This window comes from Hermetia illucens, chromosome 1 (genome assembly GCF_905115235.1).
Source record: "Hermetia illucens chromosome 1, iHerIll2.2.curated.20191125, whole genome shotgun sequence".
Classification (NCBI taxonomy): domain Eukaryota; kingdom Metazoa; phylum Arthropoda; class Insecta; order Diptera; family Stratiomyidae; genus Hermetia; species Hermetia illucens.
The window spans coordinates 214,935,511-214,956,949 of record NC_051849.1 but is presented as its reverse complement, the minus strand read 5'-3'; the positions used below and the strand labels follow the sequence as shown (position 1 = coordinate 214,956,949).

Genomic DNA, 21,439 nt, shown 5'->3' with positions numbered 1-21,439 from the left:
CGTTCGAGAGAAGAATCCTCCGAAGAATTTTTGGCCCCCTACATGAGGATGGACGATTCCGTAGCCTACACAATAACGAAATCTATGAGCGATACCATGACCGTCCGGTTGTGGATAAAATCCGGCTCAATAGGTTACAGTGGGCGGGTCACTTAATCCGTATGGATGAGGATGATCCCGCCCGGAAAGTCTATAAGGGCAATATCTATGGTAGAAAAAGAAGACGAGGAAGACCCTGCCTAAGATGGAGCGATGGCGTAGGTCAGGACGCCAGACAGCTTTTAGGGATATCGAATTGGTGAACCTAGGCGCAAAACCGGGATGTCTGGAGTTCCTTATTAAGGCAAGCCTAGACCGGATACCGGTTGTTGCGCCGTTGATGATGATGATGATGATGTGGTTTTCCTATGCGACCAAAATATCGTCTACGTATGACATACAAAAATCAAGCCCACGAAGTGTCTCATCCATGAAACGCTGGAACGATTGCGTGGTGTTTCGGAAGCCAAAAGTTATTAGCATGAACATATATGGGCCGAACAGGCAATCAGGATCTGGTGAAACGCCTTCATTAGGTCGACTTTACTAGAAGTGCGTTCATCCGCCAAACCTGCGAAAATTTCCTCGTTGCTTCTATTCGGGTAGCGGTCGGGACGCGTGACTGCGAAAAGGCGGCGATAGTCCACCAAACGATGCCATGATCCCTTCTTGGGTACGAGGAGGAGCTTTCCCATGGGCTGCTGGACGATCGACAGTGTCCCATCTTCAAAAGGAATTCAAATTCTGCCTTAGCTGCCGCTAGCTCCTCGGATGTGACCCGTCGAGCCTTTTGGGCCACTGGCGGGCGAAGTCATTTAAAAAGTGCCAAAGTGCATAGCATCGGGTCGTGCATGTTAATACCGATAATGAGGCTCTCATAAAAATCATAGCAAGGGTAAAAAAGGCTGGAGAAATTCAATTATTGACTATGCTGAGAAAAGACGACATACGTTGCTATGTATTTCCCTCATAATTGTGCTAATTAGATGCAAGTTAGAAAAAAGGCTCATAAAGCTTTCATAGCTTACATAATTAAGCCATACCAACGGAAATAGCTGTATATTACCTACGTAAACATATGTATAAATGTCTATCTTTTATTTCCCTGCTATACGTCAGATGTTTATCCATTGATACATACGTAAATCTGGCAAACAAAAAAATCTTCAAACTGAGACTAACCTTCGGTTTCTTGTAGAAAATCTCAAATTTTTGCCAGTTAGCTAACACCCGATGAAATCATCATCGCTTATTTATACTGTTGTGACCAGTGTGTGAATTATTTATTATAAAATTTATATCTTCGTTTCATAATGTCGATATTCCTATTTTGATCATAAGCCGAACAAGTTTATGCCTCTCAACAAAGATTTTTTCTGCAAAATGGAAGCGACAAAATAGCAAAGTTCGCAGAAAATGTTGAATTTTCTTGCATTGGATGTGGTTTTGGTGCGCGCATTGGGTCTGGTATTGGTTTTTGCAATTTTTTGGCGATGCAGTGGGTTGATTTGGATAAGAAGATTAAATTTTTGAACCCACAGATTAATGTATCTTTTGTTTTTTGGAATCGAAATGATTCCTAATTTCAGCTCCAAAAAAAATCTGGTTTACTGATCATCACACCAGAAACGTACTAACATTCAGCATTTGGTTTTTAACTGAAAATAGATAGAAAATAACAAAAAAAGATATTGCGGTATCGCTGAATCTTTCCTCAACTTATCTGAAACTGAATTGATTGTTCCTGAAACTAGTTTACAAAGATAAAAGTAATAGCCCAGCAATAAATTTCCAGAAAAAAATGAAACGTGACACCAAAACGTTGTCCCATAATTTATGGATTTGTCAGTTACCTAGTTTGCCAAGCCATTGACTGACTAGATACGACCATAAACCTCTGAAATTAAAAAGGCAAGCACCTTTGAACTCACTTCGAATAGTGCAAAATCTTATCTACCGCAGATAAAACCATCTCACATACTCGCGGTCATAGTGTACTCAATTCGTCCATTAGCTATGTTTCTGCCAATCTTTTCTACACTTCGGCTAGTCCGTTGTATCTTCAAACGTGTCTCGTGAACTAACATTCTCAAAATAGGGTAATAATATAATAGAATAATCTTTGAATCCCCGTTAAGCTACGACGCAGGCAACCTCAATCCCAAGCTCTTTTATATGTATATTGTGGCCATTTTTTTCGGGTACTGGTCGATGGAGATTCTCATAAAGTTCAAAAGAAGATACATTTCTTTTATCGCGGAACCGCAGAACTGGTTTGGCGTTATGGACGAGAGGTGGAGGAAATTTGAGGTTTTTGTAAATTTTATTGTTGAAGAAAAAAAAGTGTTGAGGTCGTTATGTAGCCAATTTGGGTAGTCTTGTAGGGGGTAGGACGAGAGGACGAGCTTTAGCGAAACTTGTTGGAGCTACTGCTGCTCAGGAGCCGGTTCGAGATGAGTATCTGAACTTTGCTGCTTTGTGCGGATTTTTAAGCGATATTAATCATAATATTTGTTGTTCCTTTTTTCATAATTCCAAAAATAAAGGATTTTCCATCTTTAGTTTGCAAATTAATGTTAATTGAATCTGAACCGGTAAATATCTTAATTTTTATATTTCCATTCATTTATTTTGAAATAAGAGGATTAGATAATGCAGTTTGGCGCAACAATTCAAAGGGAAGATGATTTCAAGGATTTCAAGGATGCTGCATATTCCGGATATCTCAACCTGATTTATTTCAGGTGTTTCTATCTTATATCTATCATTATATTTCGAAAGGAGGATGTTGAATTCTTGTTGTTATCCAAAGATGTTGTTATCTTTAATCTACAGGGTACGGCAGGATAAATTTCTTTTTTAAAATGCGCGCCACTCAGTTAGTTGATGTCATAGCGGAGCGCTAGTGGTCTCGTTCAAGTTCAGTCGCCATCATGCGTTGGAATAGTGAGGAGCGTGCCTTTGCCGTAGAGGTTTACTTTTCAAGCGGATGTTCGGTTATTGCAACACAGCGTCCATTTCGGAATCGCTTTAATTTAGCCGCGTTGGCTCCCGTCCCAGACCGCAAATCAATTGTTACATGGGTCACTACATTTAGACAAACTGCAAGTGCGGCAAAAGGAATAACTGGAGTCCCTCGGCCCATTAGATCACCTGAGAACATTGAAGCAGTGAGAGCGTCAATGTTGCGATCGCCACGGCGTTCTGTGCGCAAACACGCATCTTCCCTTGGACTATCCGATCGTTCTGTGAGAAGAATTCTTCGTGATGATCTTCATTTTTATCCCTATAAGATGGCGATAGTGCATGAACTTTCAGAACGTGACTTTAATTCTCGGATGAACGCGTGTGAGCTTCTTCTTGATGTCGTTCCCGAGGGTGCTATTATTTTTTTTAGCGATGAAGCCCATTTTCATTTCTGTGGGTCGGTTAACAAACAAAACATGCGCTACTGGGCTGACACCAACCCTCGAGAATTGCATCAAAAGTCTTTGCATTCACCCAAAGTCACAGTGTGGTGTGCAATTTCCTCAGTTGGAATTATTGGTCCCTGGTTTTTTGAGGAAAATAAGGTTACAGTGACAGTGAATTCGGACCGATATGTAAACATGCTACAGAATTTTTTTTGTCCCACGGCTAGAAAATTTGGATTTGGGGGACACTTGGTTCCAACAAGACGGTGCAACAGCACACACTTCAAGAGCATCGATGGCTGTTTTGAGGGAACACTTTCCAGAGAGCCTTATCTCAATTAGAGACGATTTGGAATGGCCGGCACGCTCTCCCGATCTGTCCCCTTGTGATTTTTTTCTATGGGGTTTTTTGAAATACCGTGTTTATGTGAACCGTCTAAGAAGCTTACAAGATTTGAAAACCAACATCCAAGAAGAAATTGCCAACATAACATCTGCTATGCTAACAAGAGTCATGACAAACGCCAGAAATCGGTTTACGCAATGTATGGAGAATGGGGGACGTCACCTAACAGATTTGATCTTCAAAACAATGTAAATAAAAACTTTAGACGTAAATATTTTCCGATGCATACAATAGTTTTTATTGAGTTTTGAAAAAAGGAAGTTATGCTGCCGCACCCTGTACTTAGTGAGTAATAGTCACATCCGAAATGTTGTATTTATTTTTTGAAATGCAAATCTTTTTTATTCGAGCGCGTAACAGATACAGATATAATGAAAGAGCGAATAATAAAAATATTCTGAGTTCGAAAGATAGTTGAAGGATTGTCCCGATGCTTCGCGAACGAACGCCTTTGTTCCGGGCAGTTGTCTCAATTCGATATAGACTAGTCCGTCGTGTGAGCTGGGTGCAGGACAACCGCAAGTGCCTTTGAAGTTTCACCTTCAGCCAACCTGACGTGACTGAAACTTTCCAAATTCGACGCAAATTTGGCTTCTCAAGCACGCCCAGCTATCTAGTCAAGAGTCACTTTGGTGGTCACTCTGGTCCCCTCCCTGCCCGGCGGTCGAGACTTCAGTCCTTACTGTTTGCGGTAAAACTCCTCCTTGACATTTGCCCTCCAGTTTATGCCAGGCCTTCAGCTGTTTTGCGCGACCCAATGGTCGCCAATGGTAGCCGTAGAGGCGAATCCATAATGGCGGCCAGGTTCACCTCTCCGGTGCACCGCCACACAAGGCTTAGGACCATAGTCCTTAAATTGCCAGGTCGGGAGAGATTTACTGGGGGATGATTTATTAGGGGTACATATAGTGACAGTCTACTTTCTTCATACGTCGCTACAAGCGAGCAAGGTGAAGTTCAAAGGCAAACTCTTTACTACCGAGGTAGATTACCGATCCCTGGTAACTGTCACATCAACTATTGATTTGGTAAGATACGAGTGCATGTACATATGCGGGGCCATAGAGACCGAAAGGGCAAGGTTAAGACCTGTTGTCCATTCAAGAAGAGAAACTGAAGAGCATAGACCTGAATCTTCTAGGAGTCAAGGGGGGAGGAGGAGGATAATACTCGGACATTGGAGAAAAGCTCCAAGCACTAAAGGTAGCCCTGGAAAACCTACTTCTTCTTCTTCTATGGCACTATAATCCGATGTCGGAACTGAGCCTCCCGAAGTCTTCAACTCCATTCTTTTTGGTCAAGTGACTATCCTGTCTTGCCCTCTGTTTCGGAACTTTCCTGGTAGTCATTCAACTTTCACTTTGCCTTAGAGTAGACAACCGGGAATTCTTCTGTCGTCCATATGCTCTACATGACCTGCGAATTGGAGCTTCCAAATTTTAATATGGATGGGAACCACTCACTGTTGCGTCTAATTCGCCAGTCACCGTCCAATCTCATCTGATCCGAGATTATCTTGGGGACTCTATGGGTGTAAGCATTGATTTTTCCGTCTCCGGTCTGGCTAATCGCCCACATTTCGCTGTCGCAATACACGACAGACCGAATCAGAGTAATATGTAGTATATATTGCGGTGTGTAAGCCCGTGTCGACGGGACACTTCAGTGGAGCTTCAGTACTTGCGGGCAGGTGTTCACTGTCACTTTTCTCATTTCATTAGGTTGTTGGCGTACCTCTTTGCTCTCCCCTGAAGATGGAGTCCGATCAACTAGAACGGCCTTTGGTCGCCGACCAAATCACAGAAATTATTCACTTGTCACCAGTTTCGGTGACGCTCATCCAAGGGCAGAGGCGAAACAACTTCTGATGTATTGCCTTTGTTGTGGAAAAAACCGTCAATCGTCCTTTTTTTGTTAAAAAAAAGAAATGCTTGCGTCTTAGCCCAGAAGGAGGGGTCTGTAGACCCAAATAGCGATAGAAACTTTCTCTCCATCTGGTATGGTCCGTCTCCAAGCACATGCAGTACCAAGAAAATAAGAAAAACAACAAGAATTAATGGAGATTCGCACAAATGAAAATTTTTACGAACAAACTTAGGCCCGTTCTTTGCAGTGGTAAATTGCCAGGGTCACCCATTACAAGATATGGACCGAGCTGGAGTATATTAAAGCGAACTGGTAGCGATGGCACGTAGATATGCGCCATTTCGAGTACGCCATTGCAGGAAATGAAAAGTAAAATTCATAATTTGCATCTTAGTCAGTTGCAGAGAAAGTGGATATTTGTAAATTTGACAGCAACCAGGTGTGTCAAGGGTTCCCTAGATTAACTCTGATTGGGTCAATTTCAATGAAAAACCTGAGTCCTCTCTGCATTCAGATTCGTCGGAGGATTTCAACTCTATAGGCAGAGGCATTGAAGAGGCTCATTAGGAGATATCACAAGGGGTTAGGGAAGCCTGAGTACTTATTTTATTGATGGGACCTGAATGAAAGTAAAAATTTCGTGAGCGAGCCTTATTTGGAATATTAAATTTGTCAGAAAGGATGGCCTTATTTTAAACAGCGGGATTACATAGGAATTATTCACTTGGAGATACCTCGATGATGAGAAATCATAACGACCAAATTAGCTAGACCCAATGCCAATTTTTTCCCCTGTTTCCAAATTTGGCCAAGCGAAAATTTTCTGGCTGGCATGACAGAAAAGTGCTTCAGACACTACCAAGCGCATTGCTGTAGCTATATCTCGAAAGATGACTGTTTTCTGGAATGAGTCTTTGCAATAATCGATACTTTCCTCCACTTAGTCGCTCAGATGGAGGATGCCTAAATCTGGGAACTAGACTGTAGGTTTGGGTGCTTAACCACATAGTGTTAATTAGGCTCAAATTTAGAGGGTTGAAAATGGGAACAGGACAAAGGCTAAAGAAAGAGGAAAAGTTTGAGATGAATTGAAAAGTTTGATGACTACTTTCAAGTCTCGCTACTGCATTCAGATCAACCCTTTGACAGAGCAAAGTGGTGCAACCGATCAAGACGAGTTGATCCCGTTTCTGAACCGGACAAGGGCATTTTAAAGCTCATGAAGGAGCTCGGCACTGCTCGGGACGCTGCCTGGTACATTTGAAATGAGGGTCTGCATAAGTGTCTATGAAAGCAGATGGGTAGTGAGGTCACCAAAGCCCTTATAATTAAGCCTAGTAAGCAATTTTGTTCCCATGAGAATGACGGAGTTCAAAAATTGCCAGATATCACAAGTGGGTCAAGACGACTGAAAGGACTGAAGTGCTAAAGCTTGTGAAGAGCAGCCACTTCCATGGTAAAGGCAACCAAAATGCTGAGGTTGATTACAAGGCGTTTTTCCTCGAAATTGGAAGTTGAAGTAGACAGAGGAAGCTGTTGGATTGGAAAATATCGGCCATTGCTTAGCGGGATGTGGTTTTAGCGGATAGAAGTCCCACACTCTCAGGGCACGTGAATTCTAGGGTTAATTTTTTTTAAGATTTCCGGTTGTTAAAAATACAAAATGGTAGAGATTTAATTGTCACATTTTTCTAATGTGATCATACTTCTTCCTATCTATCGTTTTTCTCCTCCCTCCAATCCTAGATCGTGAGCCAACGAAACAAAAGACTTAAGCGACAAACTCGATTTTTTTCTTTCAAAGCAAATTTGAATTATAATTGGTAAAAGTTTTGGCGAAATTAAATTGTTACTGTATTATCGTGCTCTGCTGTGCATATTCCTGTTAGATGGCACTAGTTTGCAGGTAGTAAACAAAAAAATGCAATTTTGAAAAGTTTTATAGATTTTTTTCTGAAGAGAAGGGGCAAGTTAATTTCTTTTACTGTTCATGCAATTCATTCTGAATAATGGTCAATCTCCGCTTTGTGCTAATACTCTAGTAGTAGATTACACATGAATAATGCCATCATTTGATCTTATGTTGAAATCTAGCACGATTCATGTCGAAAATTCATCACAAATTGATGTCTTGAATTTTGCTTTTCAAATTGAATCTAGCAAACGAAACCACAGAGGTCGTTTGAATGAAATTTCTAGGGCACAAAATTAAGTGAAGTGAAGTGAAGTGATCTGCAAAAATGCTTAAATGATAAAATGCTTGGATTGGAAGATTGTACATTATTTACCAATCCATTTACTTTCAAATAGATGGAGTTGATTCAAGTAATTCTCAATAGTTCCTCCTCATCTCCACTGAATATTCAATTTATCTGACTTTGTCCGTGTGTACAAAAACCATTTTCTATGAAGATACATAATTGACTTTAAATAATTTCGAATTCTCTAATTGCCCTATGGAAACACAATACCCACATATATAAAAACTGCAAATAATATAGTAATAAAACCCAATCCAGACGACAATAAGACATGTAATCGCATTATCGACGTAATTATCATCAATTTCTATCGATTCAATACAGAAGCAAATACACATTGTAAGATGTTGAGAAAATGAAGAAAAAAAAACGAGAAGAAACGGTAAGAAAACATTCAGCCTGTCACGATTCAACAAATTTAATTGTTGTTTAATTTTATAGATTTTCATGGATTAATCTGGCGCTATGACGCTCAGCACTAATTGAATTCTTCGAGTAAGTGCAGTTGTGGATTTGCAAACATTCATATGGTAGCAGATTGATGAGGTCACTTCAGTTTATTCAAGATTTATAAAAGATATTTAAAGTTATAAAAGATAAAATAAGATTTATAAAGTTTATAAAAGATAAAATATCATTTCAAGATTAGATTCTTTTGGGAAATAGAAAAAAGTATGGCAAATTCTAACTTAGATTGCTGAATATCATTCCTTTTAATAAATAAAAGAAATTATGGAAGAAGAAGACATTTTTAAATGAAAAAGATACTTCAAGGAAAGATACTTCCAAATAAATAAATGGTATTTCTTGGAAGATACTTTTAAATCCGCGGTGCGTGCTATTAGTGCTGCGTATCGTGAAGTACGACAGGGACTAAAAGAAAGTAGTCAAGGTAGGAAATAGGGAGAAACTGCAGCACTGCAGTCACCGCTAAGAGTGCTCCCATCTCGGGGAAGCCCCTTCACTATTATGGATACAGCAGCACAACGTACACTGGGCACAGAGTAAACTCCGTAAAAGGCTCACTGGGTGAGACAGCAGAAGTGAAGCTCAGTAAAAATCGCGTGGTTATTGAGTGTAAGGACTTGGGCGAGATTACAACAGAGGAAGAAATTTATTAAGCCTTACGACCCCAACTGGAAATACACTCGGTCCAGGAGCGAGATATTCTACGGCTAAGGAAGGTACATGGCGGTACACAAACTGCGTCTATAAGTCTAACACTCGAAGCAGCCAAAAGGACTATCACTGCCAGTGAAGTTCGGATTGGTTGGGTCGTCTGCCGACTACGAGAGCAGATAACGCTAAAAAGATGCTTCAGGTGTTTGGAATTTGGGCACGTAGCGAAAAAATGTACTAGCGAGCACGATAGGTCCGACCCGTGTCGTCTGCGAAGAAAAACCCAATTGTCTGTTCTGCAAGCAAATAAACGACATTGACAGCGTCCATATCACAGACAGCAGCATATATCCGATGTTTAGGAAACGATCGACACTACGCACAAATGGGGTTTCTACAGCCAAACCTGAACCATTGCCAAGCGGCTCAAGACCTGCTCTCCCAGACGGTATTGGACAACAAAATTGACGTTGTTATTATCTGCGAGCAGCACAAAAATCTAGACATTGGAGTTTGGATCGCGGACAAGAGCGGAAAACACAGTGATATGGACATGCGGAAATCGAGCCATAGAAGGAACCAAGAAGTTTCTCGAGAGTGGCTTCACTAGAGCAAAACTATGCGGAATATCTATATGCAGCTGCTATGCGGCTTCAAGCCTTAGGAGAGAGGAGTCCCATTCTTTGGTGGAGAGGCTAGCAATGGATGCAAACGACCATAGCCCTGAGATAGTCACTGGCGATTTCAACGCATGGGGCATGAAAAATGGGGCAGCCGAGAAACGAGCACAAGAGGATGCATATTACTGGAAACTCTTTCTCATCTGAATCTTGTAGTGGGATACGTGAACACTTTCCGAAAGAGAGAAATGGGGTCCGTGATAGATGTCACTAATTTTGTTAGCGATGTTTTAGCTAAGGATCTCCAGTGGTATGTCAGTGAAGAATATACACATAGCAACCACCAGATCATCATTTCCGAAATCATGCATAGTACACGAATGAAATGGTCCTCGATGAGAGCTAAAATGTGGGCAGCTAACTAATTTGACGAGGAGATTTTTGAAGAAGTTCTGCAACCAAATACAACGCTTGAAGGAAGCACAGAAGATAATGCCTTACAGATCGGCGAAAAGTTGCGGCGAGCATGTGACGGAGGACGGAAAAGGAGGTTCTCGAAACTGCGGAAAATATAGTTGGAAATAAAGCACTTGGCTTGGATAGCATCCCCAATAAAGCTCTCAAGACAGCAGTGAAAATAGCTCCAAATATGTTTGCCGAAGCATTCACCACATGCCTTAAAGAAGGAGCATTTCCTACACAATGGAAGAAGCAGAAATTAACACTAGTCTCCAAGCCAAACAAATCTTTGGGGGAAGCTTCGTCCTATGGCGGCGTGACAGCAGGAATGGTCCCGATTGAGATTCTGGCGAAAGAAATACAACGACTTTACGATCGAGCTTATATCACCAGAGAATCTCCTGCTCGTCGGCGACAGTTTGCACGAACTGAAACTGTCGCTAAATGGCAGGAGAAGTGAGATGAGTCAGAGAAAGCCCGCTGGACACACAGTATGGGACATCCAGAAATGGATCGGCGTGGTAGATTTCGACTTAACTCAATTCTTGAGCGGACACGGAAGCTACCGAGCATATCTGTTTTGATTTGCCCAAAGTGTCCAAATATTGCAGAGGACGCAGAGCACGTTTTTTTCCATTGGCAGAGATTTTCAGTCCAAAGGGCTACATTAGAAGCTAGGGTCTTGCCCGGTCCAACGAACGGAACTAAAAGTTCAGAAGAGCCCAAAGTGCCCAAAGCAGGAATGCCGGCTAGCGAAGCGAAACTGAAGTAAAGTAAGAACGATGGTTGGACTAAGGTCGGAGGCAATTGTAATCTCCAACAGAGGATATCTAACGTATGCGGAGATACTTTCCGTCCCCACGTACTCGAGGAGGGTGATCAGACCCAAGTCTACAAGGAACTCATCTGAAGTGGCTCTGCCACGAAGCCTCACCGGAGGTTATCTGGTATCATGGGAACCGGGATGGCCCTCTGAGAGCATATGCTCCAGGAGAATTCCTGGAGGGTTTGTTTTCGGCCCGGTTATTTGCGGTTGGCCTCCTAGTGGGAGTTTCATAGTGGCTGTGGTTATGCCTACATCGCTGGCAGAGCTCCTCGGAGCTCAAGCGTGGAGTTGCGCTGTACAACTCGGGCGCCGTACCCCTTAGTTGCGGCAGAGGTGTTAGATAGGACTCGCATCCACTGGTATGAATGTTGAGCCTGCACTCAGTATAAACCAGGACCGCTGTTCTTGCATGACGGGGCTCTGATTGTGGTCACAAAATGAATCCGCGTCCGAAGAGGACCGTGGGATTAAACCTTCACGGCAGGTACTCACGTTAAACCCCCAGGACTTTCGTATGCGGAGATACTGAAGAAGGTGAAATCTGACCCGGATCTAAAAGACCTAGGCGGAAATGACAGCAAAATCCGGAGGACCCAGAAAGGGGATCTCATGTTTGAGCTTAAAAATTCAGCTTGGAAGAAACTGACAGCTTTCGTAACCAAATTGTAAACGCACTTCGGGAGAATGTCGCGGTTCGTTCCCTGAATTTGCTTGCGCAGACCCCTTACGAATCCGCGATGGAGATTGCTATCATGACGGTGGTGTATGGGTCACAAATTCGACTATTGGAGTGACGATATGGGCATACGGTCGTCAAGCCATACAATATAGCATGGGTCAAGTGGCTAGTGGCTGTATGTGGGCAAAAATAAGCTGTATATTCGTATACAGCTGCTATGCCTGAGTTTGAAGACCTGTTAGACGATCTTGTTCACGACGCAAGGAGACGAGGCCCAAAAGTGATAGTCGGTGACTTTAATGCGTGGGCTATGGAGTGAGGCAGCAAAGAGACTAACGCAAGGGAGCGGTGCTTATTGGAAGCATTCGCCTAGTTGGATGTAGTTCTGGCCAACGAAGGTGATGTAAACACTTATCGGAAAGAGGGATCTGGTTCAATTGTAGATCTGACTTTTGTCAGCCCTGCGCTGGCACGTGACATGTTCTGGCAAGTGAGTGATTACTTCATGTACAGCGACCACCAGACAATCACCTTTGAACTAAGAACGGGGCCACAAAACAAGACCCCGGACGTCGAAATAAAAAAAAAACACTAGGATGGTCTGCAAAAGCGATGGATGAACAGATATTCATGGAGGTGTGTCTAGAGCTGCCTAGCAAAGCAGACACCTCCATGGATAGAGCTCTCCATGCTACATAAAACATCTCTAATGCATGTGACGCTCATTCCCCACTATAAGACCCAATTATTGGTGGAATAGTTAACTTGCCAGCCTTCGATCGATTTGCTACAGAGCCAGACGAACGGTTCAGAGGGCAATAGGTAGGACAAATCAAGGGCAAAATGAACATGTCTATAGGGAAGCTCACAAGAACCTCGAGTTCAATATAAAGCGGAGTAAGAGGGAATGTTTTAAGGAGCTCTGTTTGGAAGCGGATATAAATCCGTGGGGTAGCGCACATGAAATCGTGACAGGACGATTCAGAGGCCGATCATCTCCGCAGGTCACGTGCCCTATGCTCTTGTTAAAAATAATCCAGGGGTTATTTTCCCAGCAAGAGGAGGGTACTGATACCTTCCAGCATCCACTGAATGTGACGCCGATTTCGCTAGTCACCAGAGCGCTGGAGATCTGCAGTCGGATAGGCAGCAGCAAAGCCAAGGGTCTGGACAACATACCGAATAAGGCTCTCAACCTTGCTGTCAAATGTAGACGGGATATGTTCGCGGAGCTGTTCGAAACTTGCATATCCGAGGGTATCTTTCCTGCACCATGGAAGCGGCACAATCTGGTGCTGCTGCCTAAGGCTGGCAAACCTCCTGGGAAACCATCCTCCTATAGACCCGTATGTCTTCTAGACACTGTGGGCAAAATGTTGCAGCGGATTATTTATAATAGACTACTGCCAGTCGTCGAGAGCCAAGGGGGCCTTTCAGATAGGCAGTATGGATTCCGTAAAGCCAGATCAACCATTGATACCATCAAAATGGTTAATGGGTTGGCCGAAAATGCAATTCACGGAAGGGGTTGTACTAGTAAATATTGTGTGGTGGTGACATTGGATGTGAGGAATGCATTCAACTCGGCCAATTGAAACCTTATACGAAAGTCGGTGTTCCCACCTACCTCGCCGCTATTATCGATAGCTACTTGCAAGAGCGGACACTATGGTATAATACCGATGATGGACCCATGGAAGTACATTGTTACTATTGTGGAAGACCATGTATAATTATATACTTAACCTTCCGGTTCCGGAGGAAATGGATTACGCCGACGATATAGCACTGGTTGTGGTCGCAAAGCATCTGGAGGATGCTGAGTTGTAATCAATCGAAGCAACCCATGTTGTTAAGGCTTGAGAAAGTATTGAACTGGGACTCGCGGAGGAAAAGACGGAAGCGGTCCTCATCACTAACTGCCGCAAAGGAAATTACGCCTGCATTAGAATCCGGAATCGTATTATCACTTTCAAGACAGAAAACTTAGTTTTAAGCAGCACTTAGAGGATCCACCATGAGTATGGCTTTGACCACGATAACGCCGAACGTAGGAGGACCGCGGAATACTTACAGGCTACTCATAGTCAGGGTGGTGAGTTCTATCACGCTGTATGCCTGTAGTCCCAGTTTGGGGAAAAGCGCTGTATGTTTGGAGCAATGCACATAAACTGAGTACGGTTTACGGAAGAACTGTCTTAAAGGTGTGTTCTGCCTTCAGGACAGTTTCAGATGATGCATCTTTGGATATCTCGGGAATGATGCCGATTGATATCCTGGCAGCTGAGATGATGAAAATCAGGTCCATCTCTTCCATATCGCAGGTGAAATAAGCCGAAAGGGAGAGATCCATAAGCAGCGATGGGACCAGTCAGAAAAGGGTCGTTGGACCTACAGGTTTATCCCTTCCATCGGGAGAGATCAATTATAATCTCACCCAGTTTCTCACCGGCCATGGAGGATACCGTCAATATCTGTACAGGTTTAAGTTGGACAACTCTCCTAATTGCCCAAACTGAGACGGAGTCACAGAGGACACAGCGCACGCAGTGAAGTGCTATCACCGGAGAATGGTAGCTTGCCAGGAGGACTGGGATGCGATCAATTCCATGATGGCAGTAATTCAGGATAAACTACGAAAAGCAGAAGAAGTGAGGAAGGCGCGATGACGAACCCCGCGGGTAGGCGGAAGGAGACTGAGATGAGGTAATTTCAGTTTATTCGGGTGAGAAAAGTTTATAAAAGATAAAAGATCATTTCAAGATTAGATTCTTTTGGTAAAAGGAAAAAAGTATCAGAAATTCTAACTTTTATTGCCGGATATCATTCCTTTTAATAAATAAAAGAAATTAGGGAAGAAGAAGACATATTTAAATGAAAAAGATACTTCCAGATATTTTAGTATCAAGAAAAGATACTTTTTAATAAATAAATGGTATTTCTTGGTGGATAATTTTGAAGATTTTTTAATAAATTAAAGAAATTATGTCACCAGATTCAAGAAGAAATGTAAAAGACATGGTTCCTAACTTACTTAAAACTAAACTATAAAAAGATATTTAATGAATAATTGGAAAAAAATACTATAATTCGGTTAATAAAAAATAAAATATGACTTACATTCATATTATGATCTAGCGAACATGTAGATAATAATATTTTGTATATGTAACGCATAAAAAGATGGTTTCAGGATGAGCAGTAGTAGAGGTTATTATCCTTTTTAGTCTCAAACTAGTGGAATTAATTTAAAAACAATTATTAGGCTTGGTTTTAAGTTTTGCTAGTATTTAAGCTGAAATTATTTGTTTTTTTAATCTGAATAATTTGAAATGGTTGATTACTTCAAGGTTAATTAATTAGTCGAAAAGTAAATTGTATCTTGTAATAGTTTTAGTTTAGTTGAAACAACATTTTCTAAGTAGGAGTAATGAACATGTTTCCAGCATGACTCAATAATTGTAGTTTACGTGTTGACGAAGTATGAATTGCATGTCCCGTGAGAGAAAATTGTACACACTTAAATTCAGTATTCACTTGGAAGTATCTTTTCCATTCCGTGTTTTCATTTTTCAATAGAATTGTAATCCTTGTGCATAATCCAATGCTTATTGTTGTTGGGTCACTTGAAAATCACTTTTGTCACTTTGTCACTGTTGAATTCATGATTTTTTTTTTTTTTTTTTATTCAGCACTAAATCACTAATTTCCTTTTTTTTGGATATCTTTTTTTCTATTTTGTGTTTTTCACTTTGGGATTTTTGGCAATGGTTCAATTTTTGTATCTTTTTTTTTCTCCACGCAACATACAATTTTGAATGACGGTTTTTGGTTGTTTCAACTATGATTTAGGGTTTTGTTTGATTTTATGCTTAGTTTGGTTAAATTGCATTTAATTATTGGCGGAAAATGATTTTGTAGAGGGACATGAGGGAGGGTAGGGTTTTTTTTCAATTTTATTATTTGGACATTTGGAAATTGGATAGAAACTTAGATTTTCTTAATTTTATGAAAAGCGCACCGGTCTCTTTCATTGATCTTGGCCCTTAAGAAGAAGCAGTTCGGCAGTGGCTCTGTTTGCAATCATTTCGCCAAGAGGGTACCTTTGTCAAAAAATCAGGACGAGAACCTCTATTAGAAACCGTATCTTTGCTGCTTCATGGAATGAAATGGGAGAACTCAAAATCTCTCAAGAGCCTTTTTGACACTGTTAAGTAATTTCGAGGGTCCTTTTCGACTTTTTGACCGATCTTGAAAAAAGGCGTCGCCTTTGAAGCGATCATAATCTCTCTAGCCCTCAAACTGCAACAATTGCGAAAATGTATCTTCTCAACGAAACCACATCCATTCATTCAAGAAAAGGCTAGAAAGAAAAAAAATAACAGCCTCGATCGCCGAACGGTGATTCCAATGCGGGCTCGCAACAAGATCACCTTGACTAATGCTCTTTTATGCGCTAAATATAGTAGTGATCGGCTTGATATCTGGCTGACTGCTACGAAACATTCTGCTTGATGAAAATGAGTTCATACTCCATACCAATAACCGATTTTCCTCATATTTTTGCACCTGTGCAAACAATGTTGATTAAGATAATCCAAAAGCTGCGTTAAGCTGTGAGGAATCCATGCTATGGCATGATCAACGCTTAAATTTTCAAATATGAAAGAAAAATTCCAGTTGGATGATTTTCAGTTAATTTGCAGCTAAGAAATGATTTTTAACTCCCGAACCAGAGCCAGATTTTAATCCAAGCCGGGGTGAAAGATCAGCGCTTCAAAAGATTCAAGATCCAACGTTGGTAGTAATTAAGCGTTATGTTTTAATTTTCTCAATTATTATCATTATTAATATTAATTAAACCGCGGCAACCGATTTTTTAATTAATAAATTTCTGGTTAAGATACTCCAAAAATTTTTTTCCTCCGATTAAATCACCACACAAATATGCAAGACAACGAGAGACACTCACCATTCACCATGGCTTTAAGGCCACAGTGTTAAAGTTTTGTGGCAAAAATATTCCGACTATTTTTGCCACTTTTTCTTCCGAAACGAATGAAAAAAAAATATATACAAAACCGACAGACTTAATATTAAAACTTTTTGTGAAAAGTTAACGGTTGTAAAGAAATGTATAAGATATTAATTAAAAACGGCACTACAAACTAAGCACTTGTGCTTCACTCGAAGTCTATAGCAAGACTGAATATCTTTTTGAATTTTGCACAATTAAGACGATCGGCCGCGCATAACCCATTCGTCGTACAGTCCTGGGTATGCTCAACTAACTGACTAAATCTTAAGATGGTTCTCTTCGAGCACCCAAGTCCCACGATCGGTTTTCCAAGACTTTTCCTCAGTATTCCAGTCGTCTAAGGTGCCCGCTCAGAGGCACAGGTAAGCGCGATCAAGTGATCTTCTACAGGTGTTACACGGTGCGCTCCGTAGCGTAGCCCACACGATGGTACGGTGCGATCATAGCACTATTCCATAATCACTCGACCAAACTCTGACGTCATTGATTCCAAGACAGACTTCGCAAACTCTAGGAATGCCACGATCATAGATTTTTTTTTCGTAATAACGGATACCGTCAAGAGCAAGAGAGTATAGAGTTCCAGGTGAGATCACCTGGACTAGCGAAGAGTTGCAGCCGCGACAACAGCAATTGCTAAGCGACCAGAGGAAAATTGGAAAAGTCACGATCGTGAAACAGACGATCATAGAACATTGAAGCATTCAAATCTGGCTTGCGTAAATCGATGAAAACAGCCCAAGAAAATGCCCTCTCTTTGCAATGATGGGTATTTTTCGGTTGAGAAACTTTTGCGAAAAGATGATGCGATCACCTTCGCGGTAGAGGAAGTCTCATGAGATCGTGAGCCCCCGATGAAACAAAAGACTTAAGCGATAAACTTGATTTTTTTTTTCTTACTTCCACGCAAAACTTGAATTGTTCAGTGCAGAGAGTTTTGGTAGAAATGTTACCGCCAGTTTACCGCTTTGATCCGATGTGCACATTGACTCACAATGCGCTCAAGTTGGCGCAGAGTCGGCGGTTGATTGCCTTGACAAGTATGTAGTGGTTAATTTCGCTTTTTTAACGCCACCAACCACTTTTGACTGTTGAGACTGTTGAGCGGTGCGCATCGCAAGAGGTTTTCATGCAAGAAATTTTTGGATGTTTGTCATGAATTGTCTTTTCTTGGAAATTTCACTGTTCGCTGATTTAGATTGCTGATCAGCGCTTCTTTGATTTGATCTAAGGAATATTCAGCTTTGCAGTGGATGAATTGCCGCCGACAATATTTGACCGCTTACTCGATAAAATACCCCCAGCCCAATTAGCACCGTAGTGCGCCGTTTTGATGCCACAAACTTCGTGACTGCTGTTATGAGAGAAGGGAAGCAGGTCCAACTCGGATTTTCGGAGCCAGTCGGGAGCATTCAAGAAGGAAAGCAGCTCTCCTATAAATCTCACTGAGGTCCCCAAAGAATAGTTTACCAAATGTCTGTAGCCTGACTCTAGCTAGAGCTAGGCAATCGCAGAGAAAGTGCTTGAGTGTTTCCTTTCCTTCTCGGCAGCCTCGGCAATGGGAATTTTAGAGCATGCCGAGCCTGGCGGCATGGTTCCCTATGGGACCCGTGCAAACCGCCGTAATCTTGAGTGCATTTGCACGCGTCTGGCACAGGAGCTCTCGTAATCGGGCTATGTTTTAGGCGGGCAAATCCTCTTGACTTGTACAACTGGTAAGCCTTCACCATTTAAGTCCAGCGGCTGCTAAGTAGTCCGAGGAGACTCCGCCCTTGACTGTATCCACTGAAGGAGTGCCAAGAGCAGAGCCCCGCCTGCCCAATCCGTCATCCCGCTCATTCGCCTCTATCTTCCTGTGTCAGGGAACCCAGAGGAGGGTTACCTTGAACATGTCGCCCAGACTGTTCAACGTGTCTCTGCACTTCCCCGTCAACCTGGAGGATGTCATCGCTGAGTACGAGGCTTTGATGTTACGCTTAGGGCTCGGATCATACTCCAGCCATCGGCAGACTTCCAGTACCTCCAGTACTTCCGCTTGGAATACTCTGGCGAAACTTGGGAGACTCGGATACACTATGTATATTCGAAAAAACCACGCGCCGGCTCCACAGACCATCTTTGATCCATCGGTGAAGAATGCTGGGTCACAGCCTTCCAACACAGCGCCGGTCTTCCACTTTGCCCTGGTTGGAAAATTCACATCAAAATTTCTCGTAAAGTTAACCTTTCGTGTGGCATAGGCCGTGGAGAATGCCCAGATTTCCCGAGGTGCTCGAGTAAGTAGTTTTGACTCCCTAGCTGGCAGTATACATGCGTCCTAGATAGTAGCCTCGAGAAAGCTTCTTGGTTGGACACACCAGGAGTCTCCACGCAGCACAAAAATGCGTTGATCACCGCACCGATCAGCGAAAGAGGCAAAGGGGGCTGTCATAACCAACGTGACACCACGGCGCCCAAATAAAGAAGAAGCCTTATCAAGTGGCGCGACTGACCGTGCGAAGATGGCAACTCCAATATCTTTTAGTGCCCCGGTTCCGAAAAAAAGCTTAGTCAGAATCGCTAGTTCTGAGCAGATGAATTCGGACACAAACCGCGTGGAAGTGCAGTCGACCGTCCTAGCTAGAGCCGAAGAGGAATGGCTCATCAGGAAATGCGTGGCAGTTTCGAAGGGTATGCGGCCGGCAACTTTCCTCCAGAGGAACGCCACCAAAGGCGTCAAAAACGGGCTGACGGAACTGGAGGAACTATTGGATCGCACCTCCTTCTATAGGCGAACATGGGGAGCAGTGGAGGACGACTGGAGAGCAGAAACAGCCGCACTCGCCGCAGAGAACGCTGCTTGCGTCAAACGGACCGCAGATAGCCCACTACAAAGCGAACTGGGGAAAAAGCGGAAAGAGGACGACGTGCCTGAAGGAGACTTTATCGAATTAGTTTCCAGGACCCAAAAAAAGAAGGAAAAAAGGAAACTGACTACGCTCCCAGAGACGCGTCTATTCAAAGGCAAGGAGGCTGCAAACCAAAAGCCAGGAGCAGTCGGCTCTGCTGAGACAAGACATTTGGAGAACTCCTTAGTAAAATCCGCTACAGGATGAAACCCGGAGACAAAGGAACAGAGGTGTCTTTTTTATGGAAAACGAGGCGTGGTGGGGTCCTCGTCGGATTAGGCCCTCAGACGACTAGCAAGAGTACGTTTTGCGAAGCGATCAAGGGGCTACTGGGAGAGAAGGCTCTTGTTTCCAGTCTAAAGCCCATGTGTTTTCTAGAAATTTGGGATCTTGACTGATTCACAGAAAAGGTCAAAGTTGTGGAGGCGGTGAAGTCCCCGAGCAATATGCGAAGGAGACTCCGCAGCGTTATACATAAAAGCAAAGCTCCCAGCTGGCAGAATCTTGTCAACGAGGTGAATGAGGACCTATGGGGACTTGACTGTAAGCTTGCCACCAGGAAAATCGCGGCCATGCGGAGGCGCTGCATTCTAGCTACTGATCAGATGGACCGCATTGTACGGGTATTGTTCCCCAAACATCCTGTACGGGTTGATGTCAATAGCGCGGAAAGCTTCGAGGATTGCTCCCTCTTCACGATGAGAGAGCTCGATTAGGCGAATAGGAGTAGACTCGCTGAAGCGATCCGCGCTGCCGGGGACTTCTTCGCAAGGCAGTTCGGGTTCAGAACAGGTAGATCCACAGTAGATGCTGTTATGGAGGTCGTAGATGCGGTTCTTCGAGCCGAGGCACACAGCTGCCGATCTCGACGGATAGTGTTCCTCATAACGCTTGATGTCAGAAATGCCTTCAATTCCGTAAGATGGACAGTTATGCTAGGCACATTACAAAACTCATTTCACGTGCCAAGCTATCTCCTGCGGATATTGAGGGATTACCTGAAAGACCGCTCCCTGCTCTATGGAGGATGGAAATTATGTCAGGAGTAGCATAGGGATCCATCCTAGGGCCGGACCTCTGGAACGCTTCCTACGATTGTCTGCTGAGACTCGATATGCCCGAAGAGTCGCGCCTGGTCGGTTATGCAGACGACGTTGCGGCACTTGTTGCCGGACGCACTGTTGAACAGGCGCAAAGCAGACTTGGCATATTGATGCGACGGGTAAGCAGATGGATGACTGCTCAAGGTTTCAACCTTGCGCTGGAAAAAACCGAAGTAGTCCTCCTGACCAGAAGGAGAATCCCGACCTTGCGTCCCATATCGATCGGCGAGTTGACTATAGAGTCAAAACCAGCGATTAAATACCTTGGTTTAATGCTCGACTCGAAGATGAGCTTCTTCGAGCAAATCAAAGCAGCCGCGGACAGTGCTGCAGCAGGAGTCGCGGCCTTGAGTCGGCTAATGGCGAATGTCGGCGGCCCTATATCAACTAGGAGACGTCTCCTCATGGGAGCAACGCAGTCCGTCCTTCTCTATGGTGCAGAGGTATGGGCTGATGCCCTTGACAAGGAGGTGCATCGTAAACGCCTCGCTCAAGTGCAGAGGCGGGGAGCTTTGCGAGTGGTGTCTGCTTATCGCACCGTCTCCGAACCGGCTGTGATGGTGATTGCGGGAGTGATCTCCGTTGCCCTCCTTGCCAAGGAGCGCAAAGCTATCTATCGCCGTAAGGGTAAAAACTTAAGAGAAGTGGTTGCCCGTGAAGAACGTCAACGCACCCTTAACGAGTGGCAACTTTCTTGGCAAAATGAGCCAAGGGGCAAGTGG

General features: G+C 43.2%; 1 protein-coding gene across 14 annotated transcripts in view; it reads right to left on the bottom strand.

The window, feature by feature from the left end:
- The window catches only part of LOC119655867, a 290,524-nt gene extending 273,565 nt beyond the window's left edge, over window positions 1–16,959 (bottom strand). For all 14 annotated transcript variants that reach the window (XM_038061994.1, XM_038062020.1, XM_038062035.1 and 11 more), the window contains exon 1: window positions 16,661–16,959. In XM_038061994.1, the coding sequence (XP_037917922.1) occupies window positions 16,661–16,670 (10 nt within the window). In that variant the 5' untranslated portion in view covers window positions 16,671–16,959. The remainder of the gene's footprint in view (window positions 1–16,660) is intronic.
- Between the last annotated feature and the right edge of the window lie 4,480 nt (window positions 16,960–21,439).